Raw genomic sequence first — 17,608 nt, 5'->3', positions numbered from 1 at the left:
GACGACAAGGAAGGACGGCTATGCTGCCAACGCGAGGTTTAACACCGGAGATGCGCGCGGATGAAGGAAGGCTCGCCACCCTCTGCAGACGGATTTGAACCGTACTAGCGACTTGACAAGCAGCCGGATCAGGATCTCCATGGCCATCTCGGCATCTCCCTCGGAAGGTTGGCCGCCGCCGCACGCCGTACTCCTATATATATGCTTCCTCTCCCTCTTGCTCCTCGTCCTCACGTTCATGCCGTCGTCGTAGATGCTAGGTGCATACAGTACTTGCAGCCAACACTTTGCTAGTGTCACATCACACGTGCTAGTTTAATTTTATTGTGAATATACGTTTATTGGTTGATGAGGACATCAATACCATCAATACATCCACGTCCCCACAAGTACAACTTCATGGTCCTATTACCCACTCTCGTGCACGTCAACTCAATAATCATGTGAGTTCTTTCTTAAGTTCATTTTCCTCTTCTTTATATCCCGGAGACGCGTGCACTCTTGTTTTACTCAGGAACGATGATGGAGAGGATCCAAAAGGGAGAGGATTTCCACGGGTTGGATTCGGACCGGTGGACAGCACCAACTTCTAATGGTCGCCACAACTTCATGCGAACTCCGATTTAGGCATGCAAGTACTTCATGGAAAGCTTATCAAGTCTACTTTCAAATGGATCTAGCCACATGTCCGTATCTGTTCTGGAGCAGCCGCAATTATCATTTTAGTCCCGACTGCTTTCTGTCCATGGTGCTGCGTCACCTCCTTTGCCCAATGGGCTGTGTATCAAGTTGGGCCCATTAGGGGCGCGTTTAGGGTTGGAGCACGACCCTGTGTTGTTCTTCCCCTTTTCTTATAGCTCTAGTCGCCGTAAAGAACACCGGGGTTTTGATGATGGAGTTAGCTACTTACTACCGGCTCGCAACGCGCGTGTTGGCTAAACCGCTCGTCTGCTTGTAATCAGAACCCTACCATATTGTGTTTTTGATTGTGAAAACTTTCATCTTCATCTAGCAATTCAGTGCTTGTTCTACTTGTTCTTGCTTGTTCTTCGATTGCTTGCAGGACGAGTGCCCTCGTGGCCGGGTTGACGCGCACCACAAGTTCACGGTGACCATTGGAGACGGTGTATCGGTTGCTAAGGCGCGGTGTCTTTGGACGGTTGTAGTCAGACCGTGAACGTCGTCTTCATCCAATCGAGTTATCCCCCACCTCTCATCGAAAGATTGGGCCACAAACCCTAGCGGGTTCACATCATTGGTTGTAGTTTAATTTGTCTTTTTTATTGTAATATGTAAAAGTTAAATTTTAAGTTGCATGTTTATGAAGTAGTATACCACGTATTAACACGTTTTGTCAATTTTTTTAACATTTTCGTAACTACTTAAGTGATATACAAACAACAGGTAGACGTCCTTTCGAGAGTTTAGAATAGTTTCTCTGTTACTTATTCACGAACGATTTTGCTATCCATCTCTCGTGTGATTTTTTCTATGGCATTTCACACTTTATTTTGGCCGCACGCTATGCACCACTTGTGATGTGAGCTGCAGCTCACGGCCTGTGTCAGCTAGCCCATGCGTGCACCATGATAGAGAAACACGGTGGCAAGGTGGCCTCTGACCGGCGAGCCGGCCGCCGGCAGTACGGCCAACGCTATTCGGCGAGCGACACCGTCCCTCTCGTCGTCGTGAAATATAAATTACAATACTATATAACTAAAATTACATTTGTAAATTTAATTGATATGACATGTAAGTGCACTGTAATTTTTGATAAAAATAATGTGTAAGTAAATATGCATTTGTTATTTTCTTTAAAATATAAAATTACAGTCCTATATAACTAAAATTACATTTGTAATTTTAGTTGATATGACATGTAAGTGCACTGTAATTTTGGTATAAGTAAATATGTATTTGTTATTTTCTTTAAAATATAAAATTACAGTCTTATATAACTAAAATTACATTTTAAAATATAAAATTACAGTCCTATATAACTAAAATTACATTTGTAAATTCAGTTGATATAACATGTAAGTGCACTGTAATTTTGATAAAAATAATGTGTAAGTATATATATATATATATATATATATATATATATATATATTTCGTTGGATGTAAATATAAAGGTAGAAAAAATCTGGGTGATTTTTTTTGTTAGAAATCACACGACAAATGGATAGATAGTTCCTTGAAAAGATTAGAGAACACATGTAGAAATTGGGGATTGAACTCTTGCATTGCGATGAGCTCAAAGAGCAAAATATTTGTGTACAATAGATGGAAAATTACCAAACTACCCATAGACACATATACTAATTATTACTACTCCCCTGTTTCATATTATAAATCATTTGACTTTTTCCTAGTCAAACTTTGTTATGTGACCAAGTTTATAGAAAAATTTAACAATATCTAAAATATCAAATTAGTTTCAAGTTGAACATATTATTATATTTTTCTATAAACTTGGTTAAACTTAAACAAGTTGCCTCCTGGGCCAGGTCCACGAGTCTCCCCGCCTAGTCCTTTGGAAACTCTGTGGCACTTGAACACAACGCTACCGCGGATACACTGAAAACTCTGAATTTTCCTAAGATAACATAACAATTCGGCTTCAGAACTAGCAGTGTGTTTCAAGCACAGCTCATTGTTCTCCAATTCCAACAGAGGATGTTAATTTCAATTCCAATATTGATTTACACAAACACTGAACACAGCTAGGTCGATACAAAAGATGTCCGTACTGCTGTTTGATTCATCCTGACTCCTGAGAACCTGAAGCCATAAACTATGCAGTAGAAGGCCTGAAAGTATGGATAATTTGAGCGTGTTCTGGAGCTCTGAATCTTTAAAGACAGAACATGAGAATCCGTCATCCCAGGAATCTAGAATAACAGAGCCTCCAGAATGTCCAGTTCTCCACATTGCCAATCTCAACGCAATGCCACTGTGCTTATAACAAGCATGAAGCTGCTGAGACCTGAAAGGCATATTCCCTCTTCATGCCGAACTGAATTCCTTGCTGCAGCAAGCCGCCATGGACCGAAACCTTGGACTCGGCGAACCAGCCTCGGTGTTCTATGTGGGTACAATGGTTACATCATGCGTTTTTTTGTTTGACTGTTTCCATTTCTGGTAACCACATGATCTGCAGCAGAGCCCCTGGCCGGCTGTAGTACTAAACATACTTGCTACAAGGATACACGGATAAGTATATTATCATATATTTTACCGCCTCGACTTAAACATTTGGATGAACTAGTTGACAGAAAAACTAGTATGGGTCATTGATAATTGAATCTTGCTGGATGATCTGTCCTTGATCACCCAAGCAGGTAGTGATCAGTATTCAGTAGTCATAACTAAAGAGGTAGAGGTAGATGACAATAGACCGGTCCAGTAGTACTGGCCATGTGGGCCCCTGTCTCTGACTATCCCAGCAACGGCCATCAGGAATACGTGCCTTAAATCCAGCGATTAAGACAGCAATTAGTAATTATTGTTGTTATTAGCATTCGCCTTATGAATGTCAATGATCAACCTGTCTGCTGGCCCTGCCTTGCCGCTTGCATCGTCTCAGCTGAGTTCATCTCAGCTCAGCTCAATTTCACAGCAAAGAAAAAGTTAGCATCTGATTCATCTCTTCTTCTCTCTGAACTCTGATGCCGTTGTCGTTCTGTATCAAGTCTGTCCACCCACTGTCATTCTGACGAAGAGATGGACGATCAGGAGCAGATGCTAATCTGCACATGTTGACCATGAGATTCGTGATGAGCGACGTGTCGATTAGGGATAAGCTGCATGTGATGATCCCTAATTCAAGAATCAACCATTGCACATGTAGTGTCAAATTGACAGTACATTTCTCTTCCACTCAGGGTTAGCGGCATCAGTACACTTGAAAGTACTACCAGTTTGCTTTCTGCCAAAGCTGTCGTTATGGTCTCCCTCTCTCTTTTGTTCATCTTTTGGCTACACACTCATTCCCAATCACTGCTAATCCTTTCTTTGTTTCGGCATTACAATCATTGTTATCTCTTCCTGTCTAGCAAGTAATTTCTGACGTTGGCCAATTCACTGTTCAGAGAAACCGTTTTGCCATCTGTTAGATACTTTCTTTTTCAGATATGCAAGATGCAGTGCAAATTTTGCACACTCACGCGCCATAAGTGGTAATCATAAACCATGCCAAATTGCAATTAGAAGCTGGACCATCTCCTCGAGCTCATCCAAGCGCATCAATTTTGTGATCTCTGAGAAGATCCATCCATTCCAAATCAGCATAGTGCACCTGCTCCTTCTCACAGTTTACTAATCTAACATGAGCAGCACAAGTTCCTGAAGAGGAAAGACTAGTCTAAAAGACGATATCGAAACGAAAACCAATTCGGAATATAGTAGTAGAGAGGAGGAGAGATTGCGTGGGGATAGCAGAATTATAATAATACCGAATTGATGATCTGACTGCGAATGCATTGTAAACGCCGCATGCTTCTGCTTTTTTGGTATGTTTCCTCCATATAAAGACCTCTACCCATGCAGGTGTCACTACATCAGTGCATCCAGGACTTCCTTCTAAGGTAAAGTCTTTTCTTTCTCTGAAGTGTTTATCTTCAGACTAGTTACTACTTACTCTCTCTTGTTCTAACTACTCTAGTTTTTTTTCTCTATGTCCCTAGCTTCGCTTTCCTTCTTTCTCTCTTGTCTAGCTATCTTTCTTTGCATGTCTTTGCATTGAGAAGAAAGAACTCTGTGTCAGTTTATTGGAGCCTGTTGTTTTAGACTTGCACAGCTTCAGTGATCAATGGTCAGGCATCGCGAATGAAAATGCCAAAAACACAAACTGTAGCTTTTTGGAGCTTCCACGTATTGTTTTTTCATGTGTGGAGTGGTTCATCTCGCCTGAAACGAAACGAGGTTCTGAAATCATTCAGCATGGACAGTCAATAGGGCGATGCCTTTAAAACCAATAATTGCTATTGTTCTCTAGCTGTTGTTCTCTAGTGTATTGTCCATAGTAAGAAAGACGAATCGCTATACAGTTGCGGAGTTATACTGTAGGTAGGCTTTTGATGTCACAATTAGTGGACGACAAGAACTTGGGGGAGATCATCACTATGATTTTTTTCTTCTTCTTCTTCTTCTTCTTCTTCAAAGATCAGATCACTATAAATAGGCATTGTCATTCTAAAAAACATACTTGAGGCAAGGCAATGCCATGACAACATCTTCTCATCGCACCACTTGATTCTTTCATAGTAGTATTTCTCAACGCAGATTGATTTGATTTGATCTGATCTGAACAGTGTGTAAATGGAGCATCTCAAGAAAGGAGTGGAGTTTGGGGTGGCCTCCCTGCAGAGATGCCATTCTCTGTCGTGTCAAATGGTGATGCTTTTTTTTTTTGCAAATCTTTCGCGCTAAAAATTTCTTTTCTTGTTCACTTTTATGCAAAATGGACCATACATGTCGGCTAATGCTAGTACTATGAATTTGGCATAACCATCTGCATATATATATACATCCCATGACAAAAAGGAAAAATCAGAGAAAACCTCAGCTGTTGCTGTGATCAACTTGGTGACTGAACTTATATATAACTTCAACAACATATATAATTCAGCTTGTATCATGACTTAGCTACCATGGTGGTTTTGCTGAATGTGCAAACAGGCAGAGAGCACGCAGATCGACGAGCGGAAGACGGGGAACCGATGTAGCAAGGAGAAATCACGGCGTCCGAAATGCTGCCATCCTGCAGAGATGCCGGTCATCCCCGAGCAGGCAATGGAGTTCCTCTCTCGGACATGGAGCCCTTCCTCCTCGGATCTCTTCCAAATCCTCTCTCCCAGTGTATGTTTATATGCACACATGCATCATCTGCTCTGGACCACACCGATGATTGATTCAGTTCCATTTTACAAACTACAAAATCAAGGGTGTTGACATATACATATTAATATATTCCAACTCAATTATCAACATGTCATTTCCATTTTCATGTTTTATACAGGTTACAATTTCAGTTCTGTCAACAGCAGCAGCAGCTAAAATTAATTATATTCTTCTTTTTTTAATGTTTCTTTTGCCTGAATCTATAGAGCCTGGGAACATCACCGGTAAACCGTCAGGAAGACGAGGTGATCGGAGACGAAGACGTTGAGGTACATGGGGACACGGTTCGATTTGATGGAGGCAGAAGCCAAGTGTTCAACCAGACATGGGTAAGCCAAGTGTCAGCCACTACATGATGTAGCTTATTATTTATGCAAGAGACATCTTTCTGATCTTCCTATGAACGATCAATTTCTTGCTTTACCTTGACAGGGAATTCTAGCCAGTGGGAAGTCTAGCTCAGGACAGCACAAACATAAGAACCAACCCACCTGGGTAAGGGCATATGTAGCACAGGGAGATGTGACAACACTAAGAGTAAGGTCAATAGTATAGCCAACTACTGGCTCCAAAACATCTATAGCCAATCTAATAGCTCATTTATATAATAGTTAACTATAAAAATATACTACACCATTAATACCCGGTCCCACCTCTCATACACACATAACATCTTGGAGTATGTGTTGCAGCCGGCTATAAATCTGTAGCCCGCTTTCTTCTCTCTCTTCTCTTTTCTTCTCGATATATGGTTATAGCCGGCTTATAGCCTGCTATTGTACCTGCTCTAAGGCCCTGTTTGGTTGCAGTGTATTGTAGTCCATTCCAAAAAGATCTTATTTCTGGCTATGCACATGAATAAATATTTGTCCAGGTGCATAGACAGAAATAAAATCTTTTTAGGACGGTGGCAGTAGTATTTTGTCAGATTTTTCATTTCAAGACAAGGCCATCATGCTTTGTCGGATCTGGCACAGTGAAGTGAATTGACGAAAGCTTTTGGTTTCCACTGAAAATGAGCAGCTGAACATGGGACACATGAGGGCAATTCTGAGAGGATACTTGATGGACAGCATCCCCATCGCCGGGAGTCGGAGGAAGAGGCGCGACGAGCTCCGGCTGCACACGGCGCAGGCCCACGCCGCCGTCTCGGTGGCCCAGCTCGCAGCTGCGATCGCCGGCGTCGTGTCAGCTTGCGAGCTGAGGAGCAGCTCTGGGGGTGCTGGGGCTGACAGGAAGCTGAGCACGGTGCTTGCCTCGGCTGCCGCGCTGGTGGCCACCGTCTGTGCCGAGTTCGCGGAGTCTGCCGGTGCCGACAGGTCCCGGGTCACCTCCGCCGTGAAGGCCGGCCTCGACAGCCGCTCCCCCGCCGAGCTGCTCACCCTCACCGCCACCGCTGCCACATGTAATCAACACTTCAGTGGTGAAACTCAACCAAGTGATCGAAGCTACAAACTCACTGATGCTATGATGCTGAGCTTCTTGTATGCTTTTTCCAGGTCTGAGAGGAGCAGCTGTGCTGAAGCTGAGAGCAGACGTCAGCAGAGGGATCAGCAGCAGCACCAGCAACTCCATGATGATGATGAGCACCAATACAGCTAGCATTCAGAAAGGCACAATTCTCAGGGTTTGCCTGCCTTGTGGTAAGAGACCAAACCAATGATATTAGTACCTTAAAAAATAGCATCACTACTAGTAGTACTACATTGTTATGCCCTAGTACAAAGTACTAAGACTCTGACTATGAGGAGTACTAAGATAGTACTACTCCTAAGTCCTAAGAGATTATATTTCCTTCCCCAAAATATTAAAAAAAGATAGTAATTCTAAGAGATTTTGTTTCTTAAAAATGAAGATATATAGTACTCCTAGGATATTTTATCTGTTATAAAGAAAGAAGGTAGTACTAGCTCCTAGGATCTAGCATTGAGCATGGTGCAGCAAGCAATCTAATGATAATATGATATTGGGGTATTTGGGTGGCATTACAGGAAGGTTGCGGCTGAGGACGGTGGCCGTCTTCCCGGAGTGCGGCACGGTGGCTCTGAGGCTGGGGAAGAAGCGCCTGCATGGAGCATTCACAACATACCAGCACTGTAATAATTAAAAAAATTTACCTGCATGAACCAGCTGAACTGCTTGCCACTAGTGTATTGATCTTCGTTCTGCTTGTCGGTGATGATGCCTGAACCCTGTTGTTTGTGCTTGGTCCAGATGAGGTGTTGGCAGTCTCTGGCGGTGGCGAGGCGGTGGTGGATTGTCGGAAGTTCTTCCCCGTGGCGCTGAGCACGGCAGCAGGGACGGTGCAGCTGCTGCTGGACAACCAGATGCACTGCAAGGTCTGGAAGGCTTCCATCGAGAGCATGCTGTCCGGTCGAAAGCTCAAGCACACCAAATGCTGATTAATTAGAGCCAGGAAAAATTGCCTTGCTTTTCTTACCATGTTGCATCACCCCTGTACATGCAATGTATGTGATGTGAGTTCTTAATATACAGGTAAAACATAAACAACTGTATAGTATAAAATTATAATTTCTTTAAACATCACTTTCCATGTTCACCAGATAACCAAACCTTCCTCATTATGATAACCCTTTCTTCCTCGCTAAGAGAAGAGAAAATATTACAAACAATCAAAACAGAGCAAACGTGTTCCTAACTTCAGCTCACCAGTAAAAGTATGATACTAAGCAGCCCACTAGCATCGATCATATGAAAAGAATACAGCAAAAGGTCCTTCTCCATAAAAAAAGTTACACTAATTCAGATGTGACTTGTTATGTTTTCATGCGATGCACAGGCTTGCCTGAAACAAAGGTTTGGCAGATGGTAGCAAGACAAAACAAGAGACCAGTTCTTTCTTTTTCCTTTTCATATTTTATGTTGAGAAAAAGAGGCAAGGAAGAAATAATGGATTCACCAGCTGGGCAGGTTGTCATCAGCATTCAGCAGTCAGACTGTGTGATAATGTCATCAATCTTGAGAATCATTTTCACCACCTGAGTTGTCAGCACGATCTGCTGCTGCTTGTTTTGTTCTCTGATGCCGTTTGTTCGAATGCAATTGCAGTCAATACCATGATGAGGATTGCTATCTTGCAAAGGTAGTTCAGGAGGCTGGGAAGTTACCCACAATATTACACAATGCTTCAAAATAACTGATGTGCGAGGATGCTATATAATAGAAAGAACATAGGTTCCTTAGCATATCATCCTATAACTAGAGGGTTCTCTATTATATAGCATTCTATATATTTTCTTGCATCCACCAGATTAACTAACAGATAGTAGGCGTATGTGCTGGTTGAGTTGATGGCATATGAAGCATTTTTTATGAGCCCAAAACATACTAGGAGTGGGGCGACCTAATCAGACTAAATGTAGTCAATTAATGTCAACTATAAGTCTATAACTAAAGCAACAGAATAAAGTTTAAGGATTACCAAAAAAAAAAAAAACTTCACTTGCTGAGGATTTACTGCAGTCGACGTATCAAAAGGGGGCAAACCACTGTTTTCAGCTAGGGCTAGTGGGATCCCATCCAATGCACCTCAAATGGCATGAGCGATGTGTGGGAGAGACGTCTCAGGGAGATCTGCACGTACAGTTTTCAGGTATCAGATAATGATAGCATACTCCAGGTACACAGACACAATCAGAAGACAGGCAGACATTGCTTCATTTTGTAACTTAAATGTCCAATGTCAGTACTTACTTGGTCAACTCCAGGCTGTTGATCTGCTGCAGTTTTAACAGCAACTAGCATGGTGACCCGCGCAGATTGCTCGGCTAGCATCATTATATTTTCTCTCATATAATAGCATATATGTTTTCTCATTATATTATTCAAATATATTAAAATGATATCATAATTTTAAATTTTGCAATAACTTTACGAAACTACAAATGAGTAATATTCATATTGTATTTTATATACGTGTTGGTTAGTAATTATTTTTAATATCAAATTTTAGTTATTTGTAAATTATATATATTCCTATATGGACTCTAGACTCGTCTTTTAATATTTCTTTTTTTAATTCCGAATTTTCTGTAAATTGTATTTCTATATAGACTTTAGGCTCTTCTTCTAATATTATTTATTTTTATTTCTGAATTTTTATTATTTTTAATTGTGTTTCTATGTGGACTCTAAACTCATCTCTCAATATTATTTAATTTTTAATTTCGAATTTCAGTTACTTCTAAATTGTATTCCTATATTGACTTTAAACTCTTCTTCCCATGTTTTTCTTAATTTCGAATTTTAGTTATTTGTAAATTGTATTTTTATACGGACTCAAAACTTTACTTTTAATTTTACTATGTTTATTCCGAATTTTAGTTAGTTTTAAATTCTTATATGGACTCTATACTCTACTTCTAATATTTCTTATTTTTTAATTCCGTATTTCTATTTTTTTTCTTAATTGTATTAATTGTATTTTTATATGGACTCTATACTCTACTTCTAATATTCCTTATTTTTAATTCCGAATTTCTATTGTTTCCTAATTGTATTTCTATATGGACTCTATACTCTACTTCTAATATTCCTTATTTTTAATTTTGAATTTCAGTTATTTCCTAATTGTATTTCTATATGGACTCTAGTCTCTTCTTCTAATATTTCTTATATTTTTAATTCCGAATTTCAATTATTTCTAAATTGTATTTCTATATGGACTCTAGTCTCCTCTTCTAATATTTCTTATTTTTTTAATTCCGAATTTCAGCTCTTTCTAAATTGTATTTCTATATGGACTCTGCTTTTTCTTTTTCTCCGATTAATGTGAGAATTTCTAGGCCATGAGAGCGAACGTGGAGACTCCTTTTTCTATTCCTTTAATAATATAATAGATTGAGCATGATATCTGAGCTGAGCCACCACCATAAACAATAGAGTTCTTGCGAATCAGATTCCTAGCCACACAGAGCATCATGAATACTTCACTTGGTCTCCTCAATAATCATTTCGTTTCCTGCAAAATCAATGCAGAATGTTCAAACCACCTACAGATAAATTCTGCTAACAGCTAGCACAAGGTGTCTTGGTTAGATTCACCAATGATGGGGTGAAAGTACCCAAAATAAAAACTTGAACAAACAAAGCATATGAAGATAATGATGGGGTTAGGGTTGTCAATTATCGTACAGGTTTGTACAAAAAAACAGGTTCTATATTTGTAGCACTGAACTAAAACTTTTGGGAGATGTGTTCGAGATAATCAAAAACTATCCTTGACGCCATCTCATAACCTTCAGAAATCCTAATTGGAAGAATACCATATTCTAACAGTTTCTCAGCTTGGTCTAGAAGTGATCCAAACATGACCACCATCGCAGTGGTACCATCCCCAATTTCACAATCTTGATGCGGGAGAGCTCCACCATCAGCTTAGCAATCTGGTTATCAACATCCATTTGCTCCAGGCCTCCAGCTGTCCAGCATCATTGCTCCAGCATTTGCTGCAATTCATAGGTAAAGGTGTTCAATCAGTAAATGGGTCAACAACTGTACGAAGAAACACCAATTCAGATAAGTAACCTATATGCATAACCCCACGATCAACTGCTAAAACCACAAACCCAGATCCCCACAAAGACACATGTATGACAAGAACTGATCCATCAAACAGATCTTAATCTTTAGGGTGCACATTCCCTCACTAGGGCGGCAATTAACCCAACTGCAGAAACGACGGGCTACACTTAACACCTCGCACAGAACACTCCAGTGGAATCAACAATCAAACAAGCATGTTGATCTAAGGGAAAGGCACTAAGCTTCAAAAGCAAACCGGCTTGCAATGTCCAGAACTCCAGATCCCATGGAAGCAAGCAACTCACCCAACAAACAGGAAGCAAGCCAAACAGGGAAGACAGGAGAGGAGGTTAGCAGGTGGTTACTAATGGTGGCTTCGCCGTCAGGGGAACTGGACCATCTCCCTTGGTGTCGAGGTAGGCGCGGAGGATGCGCGCCGCCACGGCCTCGCCGGCGGCGACATTGGCCCGCCTTCTGCGCGTCGAGTCGAGCCCCCACAGTCGCGTGACGCGTCTTCTACTCCTTCTTCCTCCTCCTCCTCGAGGATGGTGAACGAGATCGACCAGCCGAACTCGTCGGAGGCCAGCACCATGGCCGCGGCGGCGGCGGCGCGCGCGAGGCTCGGAAGGTTCTAGAAGCATCGGAGTTGGGGAATCCATTAGGCGGCGGCGCGAGGAGCCGAGGAGGAAAAAAAAAAACGCTTCATGGGCCCATCAGAAGGCTAGATGGGCCCATCAGAGGCTTCGTGGACAGAGGCCTAGATGGGCCGAGATAGGTAGGGGTGGCAACTTGGCCCATCAGAAGGCCACCGGCCGACTCTAACTCCCACTCCCACCGGCGGCGACGGCGGCGAGCCGAGTTCCCCATCGGTGGTGGCGGCGGAGCGTGCGGGGAAGGAGGAGGAGGAGGATGGACTGGTCGAACCTTGGTGGGGAGGGGCCGCCGGGTTGATCGCCGAGCGCGTCCTCGCCAACGACGTCGCCGACTACATCCGCTTCCGCGCCGTGTGCCGGCCGTGGCGGCTGTGCTCGGTGGATCCCCGCTGCTCGCAGAGCGGCGCCATGGACGGCCGCTTCCTCCCCCGGCGGTGGATGATGCTTGACAAGGCGGCGCCCCAAGCCGTCGGCTGCTTCCGCTTCCATCACCAGAATATGACACTCCTCAACCTGTTCGTCTGTTTTGCTGATGAATGATGATACATTGCAGCGAGCGGCTTGGTACCTTGGCATAGTTATTGTTTCCTCAGCTCAGCGTGGCTGGGGCACCAAGCAACCATGACGCGGTGGCTTGTGCCAGCAATCATCACACGTTAAGGAAGCAAAGGATGCAGGGCTGGCGAGGGAATTTTCGAGCATAATCCACCGCCAGGGAGATAGTGGACCTTACACCGATAGTAGCAGTGGCGGTTTCCGCTTATACAACTTGGCAGGTAATGGTGTTGTTTCCTTCTAGTTTCAACTAGGGAGTGCATCAACTAGAAACACAAACCAAGAACCAAAGCTACAAATGAAATGCCTTTCTAAGCTTGACCCTACATTTGCCCACTTGGTGTTGGTGATCCATGCATGTAGCATGCTGGAAAGTAGTACTAGTTAAGCTTTCAATTTATCCCTTCCCTGTGGTTTGCTCTTATCTTGTTTTGCCTAACCATTCAAACATGTCATTAATCAGTTCCAATCTTTTCTTCTGGTATCAGGATAATTCTCCAGCCATGTAAATTTTATTTGTTCATGCTAGTGGACGAATTGCCATCTATCATATGATCACATACACCTTTTTCTTTTTCCGTACATGCAAATTGCAGCATATATTCCGGTTGAGGTGTGGCAATCATAAAAGCCACCTCCTTGACCTTGAATGCAACAACATATACCTATTTGGCTTGTTTTAAGATGAGTCATCTCCTAAAGCATTTTGGATTTACAGGACTTGATGAACACATGACCTGAAAGGGGAAAAACTGGTCCAAACTCCAAAAAGAGTTACCTGACTGCTAATGCATCGTGTGGAGGCAAGTTCTGGCAATATTGTACCGAACACTCATGCAAGTGTGACAAGATCAGTGCATCAAGGTTACCTGTCAAGCAAGATCCTCCTTGAAATGCTTATTGTGCACTTTTATTTTTGTAGAGAGAGAGGCTTCATATACAGATATACTTACTGCTGCAGTACTTCCTTTCTTTGTCTGCATCTTCTCCTTCTTCTTTATGTGTAGAATTAGTATAGACATTCTTACTCTTTTGTCAGCAGAATATAGTGTTCTGTACTTATTATAGAAGTCTCAGTGATCAGTCACCATGCAACAAAAGAAATAGAAATACTGCATATAGTTTCAGTTTTACTTCCCACTCGATTTTAACATGAGGAAGCATTGTCTTGCCTGAAACAAAGTTTTCTAATTACTTAATCACTCTGTATGTACAGTCAGTTGGGCCTTAGTTTTGATTCAATAATTGATATTGTTCTCTAGTGGTTGTTTTCTACTGAATTGTCCATAGTAAGAAATGCGAATCGCTAAACAGAAAAAGGTATTATACTATAGGTAGTCTTATGATACCACATCTGGTGGACGACAACAACTTGACTTTGCATATAAATAGGCAGTCCCAGGATGATCTTTCCGCAGCACTCCATTCATTTATCTGGTTCTGTTATATATCTCTCAACGTAACCTGATTAAGTTGGTGGTTATGGAGCATTTCACAAGAGGAGTGGTGCTCGGGATGCCTTCCATCCAAAGATGCCATTCACTGTCATGTCAAATGGTGATGCTTCTGCATATTCATACTCCTCTTTGATTTATAGAACAGAAGCAGGAAACGAGGCATAGTTTTGGCTAAGGCTACTATAACCATATTCAACTGAAGTTTTTGTATTACTTATTGTGTTTAGCATGGTTAGAGATTCTGACAAATTCTGAGAAAGGTTTGATTTTGTCGTTATCAGGGCCAGGTGCCTATAAATTTCTGCATCATGACGTTGCATCTCTCTTTTAACATGGTTTTACGCCCCTTCTGTGTTGAATACTTAATTTTGTGCTGTGACCGTGATAAATTACTTAATTTTCAAACAGGCAGAGCGCCCACAGATTGATGTGCGGAAGGCAGTGATCCAGTGTAAAGAGGAATCACGGTGCTCAAAATGCTGCCATCCTGCAGATATGCCGATCATTCCTGAGCAGGCAATGGAGTTCCTCTCTCGAACATGGAGCCCCTCATCATCAGATTTCTTCCAAGTATTCTCACTCAGTTTCAGTTCCGTTTACCAACGCGGTGTCAGCATTTACTAAATTGTAGAGTTACTCTATTATTATCTCCATATCTTTCTATGTATCGTTGGTTAGTTTGAAAATCGAGATTGAATTAGCCAACGTCATTTTTTTAAAAAAAAATGGAGGGAGTATTTTAGAGCTCACATGCACAAAAGTGCTTTCGTAAGCTTAATCATTAAGCATGGAGATATTTTATGTTTTGTTTTTATGCACACAGACCCTTAGAACATCATCTGAACACCGTCAGCCGGAGAAGGCAATCAAAGACGAAGAGGGAAATGAAGAAAAAGATGAAGAGAGACATCTGTCCACGGTCAATTTCAGTGGAGGCAAAAGCCAATTCTTCAACCAGACATGGGTATGCCAGTGAATGGTCTCAGACTCTCTTAACTCTTAACTCTCGGCCAACACAGGAGTTGCCTTCCTATATATGTTCAATTCTTGCTTGTCTAACAGCGTGTTCTAGCTAGTGAGATGCCTAGCCCCATAAGCGCAAGCATAAGCTAAAAGCAACCAACTTGGGTAAGGACACGACACAAGCAGTATAACAACAATAACATGGCACATCCACAGGATAGTACAAATTACACAGTAACTGCAGTATAGTATACTCCCTCTGTTTCACAATGTAAGACTTTCTAGCATTGCCCACATACATATAGATGTTAAAGAATCTAAACACATACATATGTCTAGATTTATTAACATCTAAATAAATGTGGGCAATGCTAGAAAGTCTTGCATTGTGAAACGGAGGAAGTAGTTGGTATCTTGTCAGATTTGCTAATGAATGCTTTGTTTTCCTTGGATATTAGCAACTCAACGCTGGCTACATGAAAGCAATTCTTCGAGGTCATTTCTTGAGTGCTGTTTCGGTCACTGGACGCCAGCGAAAGAAGAGGAAAGAAGAGCTCAGGCTGCACGCAGCACAGGCCCGCGCGGCTGTCTCGGTTGCTCAGCTCGCCGCAGCAATCGCAGGCATTCGTGTCGGTGTGCGAACTGAGGCCGGACAACCTGAAGTATGTCGAGGCTGCTGACAGCAAGAAGATGGGCACAGTGCTTGCTTCCGCTGCTGCGCTGGTGGCCACCGTCTGCGCAGAGGCTGCAGAGCTCGCTGGGACCAACAGGTCCGGCGTGACTTCCGCCGTGAAAACTGGAGTCGAGAGCTGCTCCTCTGCTGAACTGCTCACCCTCACGGCCACTGCTGCTACATGTAATCCTGCAAATTATAGGTAAAGAAGGAAAAATCACTTGAACCGGTGTTAATGGTTCTTTCTGTTCTGGTTTTGCACTCTCATCAGGTCTGAGAGGAGCTGCAGCACTGAAACTGAGGGCAGACGTCAGGGGAATCGGTAGCAACAACAACTCAGTTGGCACCAGCACTACTAGCATCCACAAAGACACAACTCTCAGGGTTAGGCTGCCTTGTGGTGAGTGATCAAATCAAATAATCAATACGAGGAGTATTAAGATAACACAAATATCTATCACTGAGCAGAGTGCACCAATGACAATATTGGTGTTTTGGTGTCATGCAGGGAGCGTGCGACTGAGGAAGGTGGCTGTCTTTCCACAGTGCGACAGAGTAGTACTGAGGCTGGGGAAGAAACATCTGCACGGGGCATTCTCAACCTACAAAAATTGTAAGAAGCACGCCCAACTCGTAGGCACAATATACTTGCGCTCAATCTGTGGTTGTTTTGCTCTTTTTATGTCACTATATAAACAAAAAATTAAGAGGTTATAATTTGTTTTACATATTCACAACGTAGTAAAATTATTGCTTCCGACACAGTAAATCTAAAAGTAGTTTTTTGGGGCGCAACACCTGAAAATAGTTACAATTATCGAGATTATCACAGTCTAACGAAATGCCAATGGTTATCATACACAGTAACATTCTTCTGCTCTACTTGCATGAGTACACTGTTTGTCTCGATCGATCGTGCCACAGACAGTACCACCGGAAGTCCGGTACTGCATCATGTCACCTGAAGTGTCTGCCTTTTTGCTTCGTTACGCTTGTCTCCTGGCCCCTTTGATGATCTTGCAGTCCGGTACTGCATCATGTCACCTGAAGTGTCTGCCTTTTTGCTTCGTTACGCTTGTCTCCTGGCCCCTTTGATGATCTTGCATGCTTAGCCACACAATGGTCTGGTCATATCACATTTGTTTGCATCGCTGCATATATGCTAACTGTTGTGATTTGGCTCAACCTGGTTGTATTGATCACTGGCTTCATTTTTTGTCGGCCGCTGGCTCTGCCTGCGCCCTGTTCAGATGAGGTGCTTGACGTCTCCAGCAACGGCGGCGATGTGGTGGTGGACGGCATGGTGTTGTTCCCGCTGGTGCTCAGAACGGCCGCTGGTGTGGTACAGCTGCTGTTGGACAGTCAGATGCACTGCAAGGTCTGGAAGAATGCCATCGAGGGCATTCTGTCCGACCAAAACGTCAAACACGCTAAACTCTGAGCCGTCGTCGTCAGGCACACGTATACGTACATGTTTAGCTGCAGCTATACACTTCACTGTGTGAGTTTGCTTCTATATGAACCTTTTAATAATTAGCTGTAGCTCTTAGCAAAATCCGAAATGTTTCATTCTATTATAAAAAAAAATTATGTACACTTCACATGATATACAGAGGTGTAGTATACTACTATATTGCACTACAGGTCTTGGGTTGCATTGTGTACTCAATGTACGCCAGTCGCCAGTTGTTGAGGTTTAGTTCTGTAATATAGGTTGCATGGGCTGTTTTTTTTTTTCCATTCTTCGGTCCTAACCTCACCTACTTTGTACACCAACATGCTTTTGAGAAAATTATGGATGATTGGATGTTATAAGTTTTTCACTTTTTTTATTTATGTGTGTATTTTATAAGTATATA

General features: G+C 42.4%; 2 protein-coding genes and 1 long non-coding RNA gene across 6 annotated transcripts; 2 read left to right on the top strand and 1 right to left on the bottom strand.

The window, feature by feature from the left end:
* The first annotated feature begins 4,571 nt into the window (after positions 1-4,571).
* Positions 4,572-8,446, top strand: LOC4349441 (VAN3-binding protein). Of its 2 annotated transcripts, XM_026020696.2 has the most exons (9): positions 4,572-4,589; positions 5,316-5,397; positions 5,683-5,862; positions 6,111-6,233; positions 6,337-6,441; positions 6,928-7,309; positions 7,404-7,547; positions 7,896-8,000; positions 8,119-8,446. In XM_026020696.2, the coding sequence occupies exons 2-9, from the start codon at positions 5,323-5,325 to the stop codon at positions 8,304-8,306; spliced, it is 1,302 nt and encodes a 433-aa protein (XP_025876481.1). In that variant the 5' UTR covers positions 4,572-4,589; positions 5,316-5,322; the 3' UTR covers positions 8,307-8,446. The 2 variants fall into 2 exon arrangements, with proteins under 2 accessions (XP_025876481.1, XP_015614243.1); XM_015758757.3 differs by lacking the exon at positions 4,572-4,589 and having other exon boundaries at positions 5,199-5,397; positions 6,337-6,399.
* On the bottom strand, positions 6,443-12,517 carry LOC136353792 (uncharacterized). The gene is made up of 8 exons (XR_010737225.1): positions 12,373-12,517; positions 11,190-11,372; positions 9,619-10,885; positions 9,347-9,498; positions 8,825-9,020; positions 7,894-8,359; positions 7,365-7,537; positions 6,443-7,319 (listed from the first exon to the last, which is right to left on the bottom strand). It is a non-coding gene; the product is annotated as an uncharacterized lncRNA (long non-coding RNA).
* Positions 12,240-17,567, top strand: LOC4349439 (VAN3-binding protein-like). 3 transcript variants are annotated; one of them, XM_066305020.1, is made up of 8 exons: positions 12,240-12,877; positions 13,375-13,520; positions 14,522-14,683; positions 14,937-15,077; positions 15,535-15,932; positions 16,021-16,149; positions 16,258-16,362; positions 17,000-17,567. In XM_066305020.1, exons 5-8 carry the CDS (start codon positions 15,767-15,769, stop codon positions 17,188-17,190), a joined length of 591 nt encoding a protein of 196 aa, XP_066161117.1. In that variant the 5' UTR covers positions 12,240-12,877; positions 13,375-13,520; positions 14,522-14,683; positions 14,937-15,077; positions 15,535-15,766; the 3' UTR covers positions 17,191-17,567. The 3 variants fall into 3 exon arrangements, with proteins under 3 accessions (XP_066161117.1, XP_066161116.1, XP_066161118.1); XM_066305021.1 differs by lacking the exons at positions 12,240-12,877; positions 13,375-13,520 and adding an exon at positions 14,073-14,213; XM_066305019.1 differs by lacking the exons at positions 12,240-12,877; positions 13,375-13,520; positions 16,021-16,149; positions 16,258-16,362; positions 17,000-17,567 and adding an exon at positions 14,014-14,213 and having other exon boundaries at positions 15,535-15,766.
* The last annotated feature ends 41 nt before the right edge of the window (positions 17,568-17,608 follow it).

This window comes from Oryza sativa, chromosome 10 (assembly GCF_034140825.1).
Source record: "Oryza sativa Japonica Group chromosome 10, ASM3414082v1".
In the NCBI taxonomy this organism is placed as follows: Eukaryota; Viridiplantae; Streptophyta; class Magnoliopsida; order Poales; family Poaceae; genus Oryza; species Oryza sativa.
This window is presented reverse-complemented; position numbering and strand designations above follow the sequence as displayed.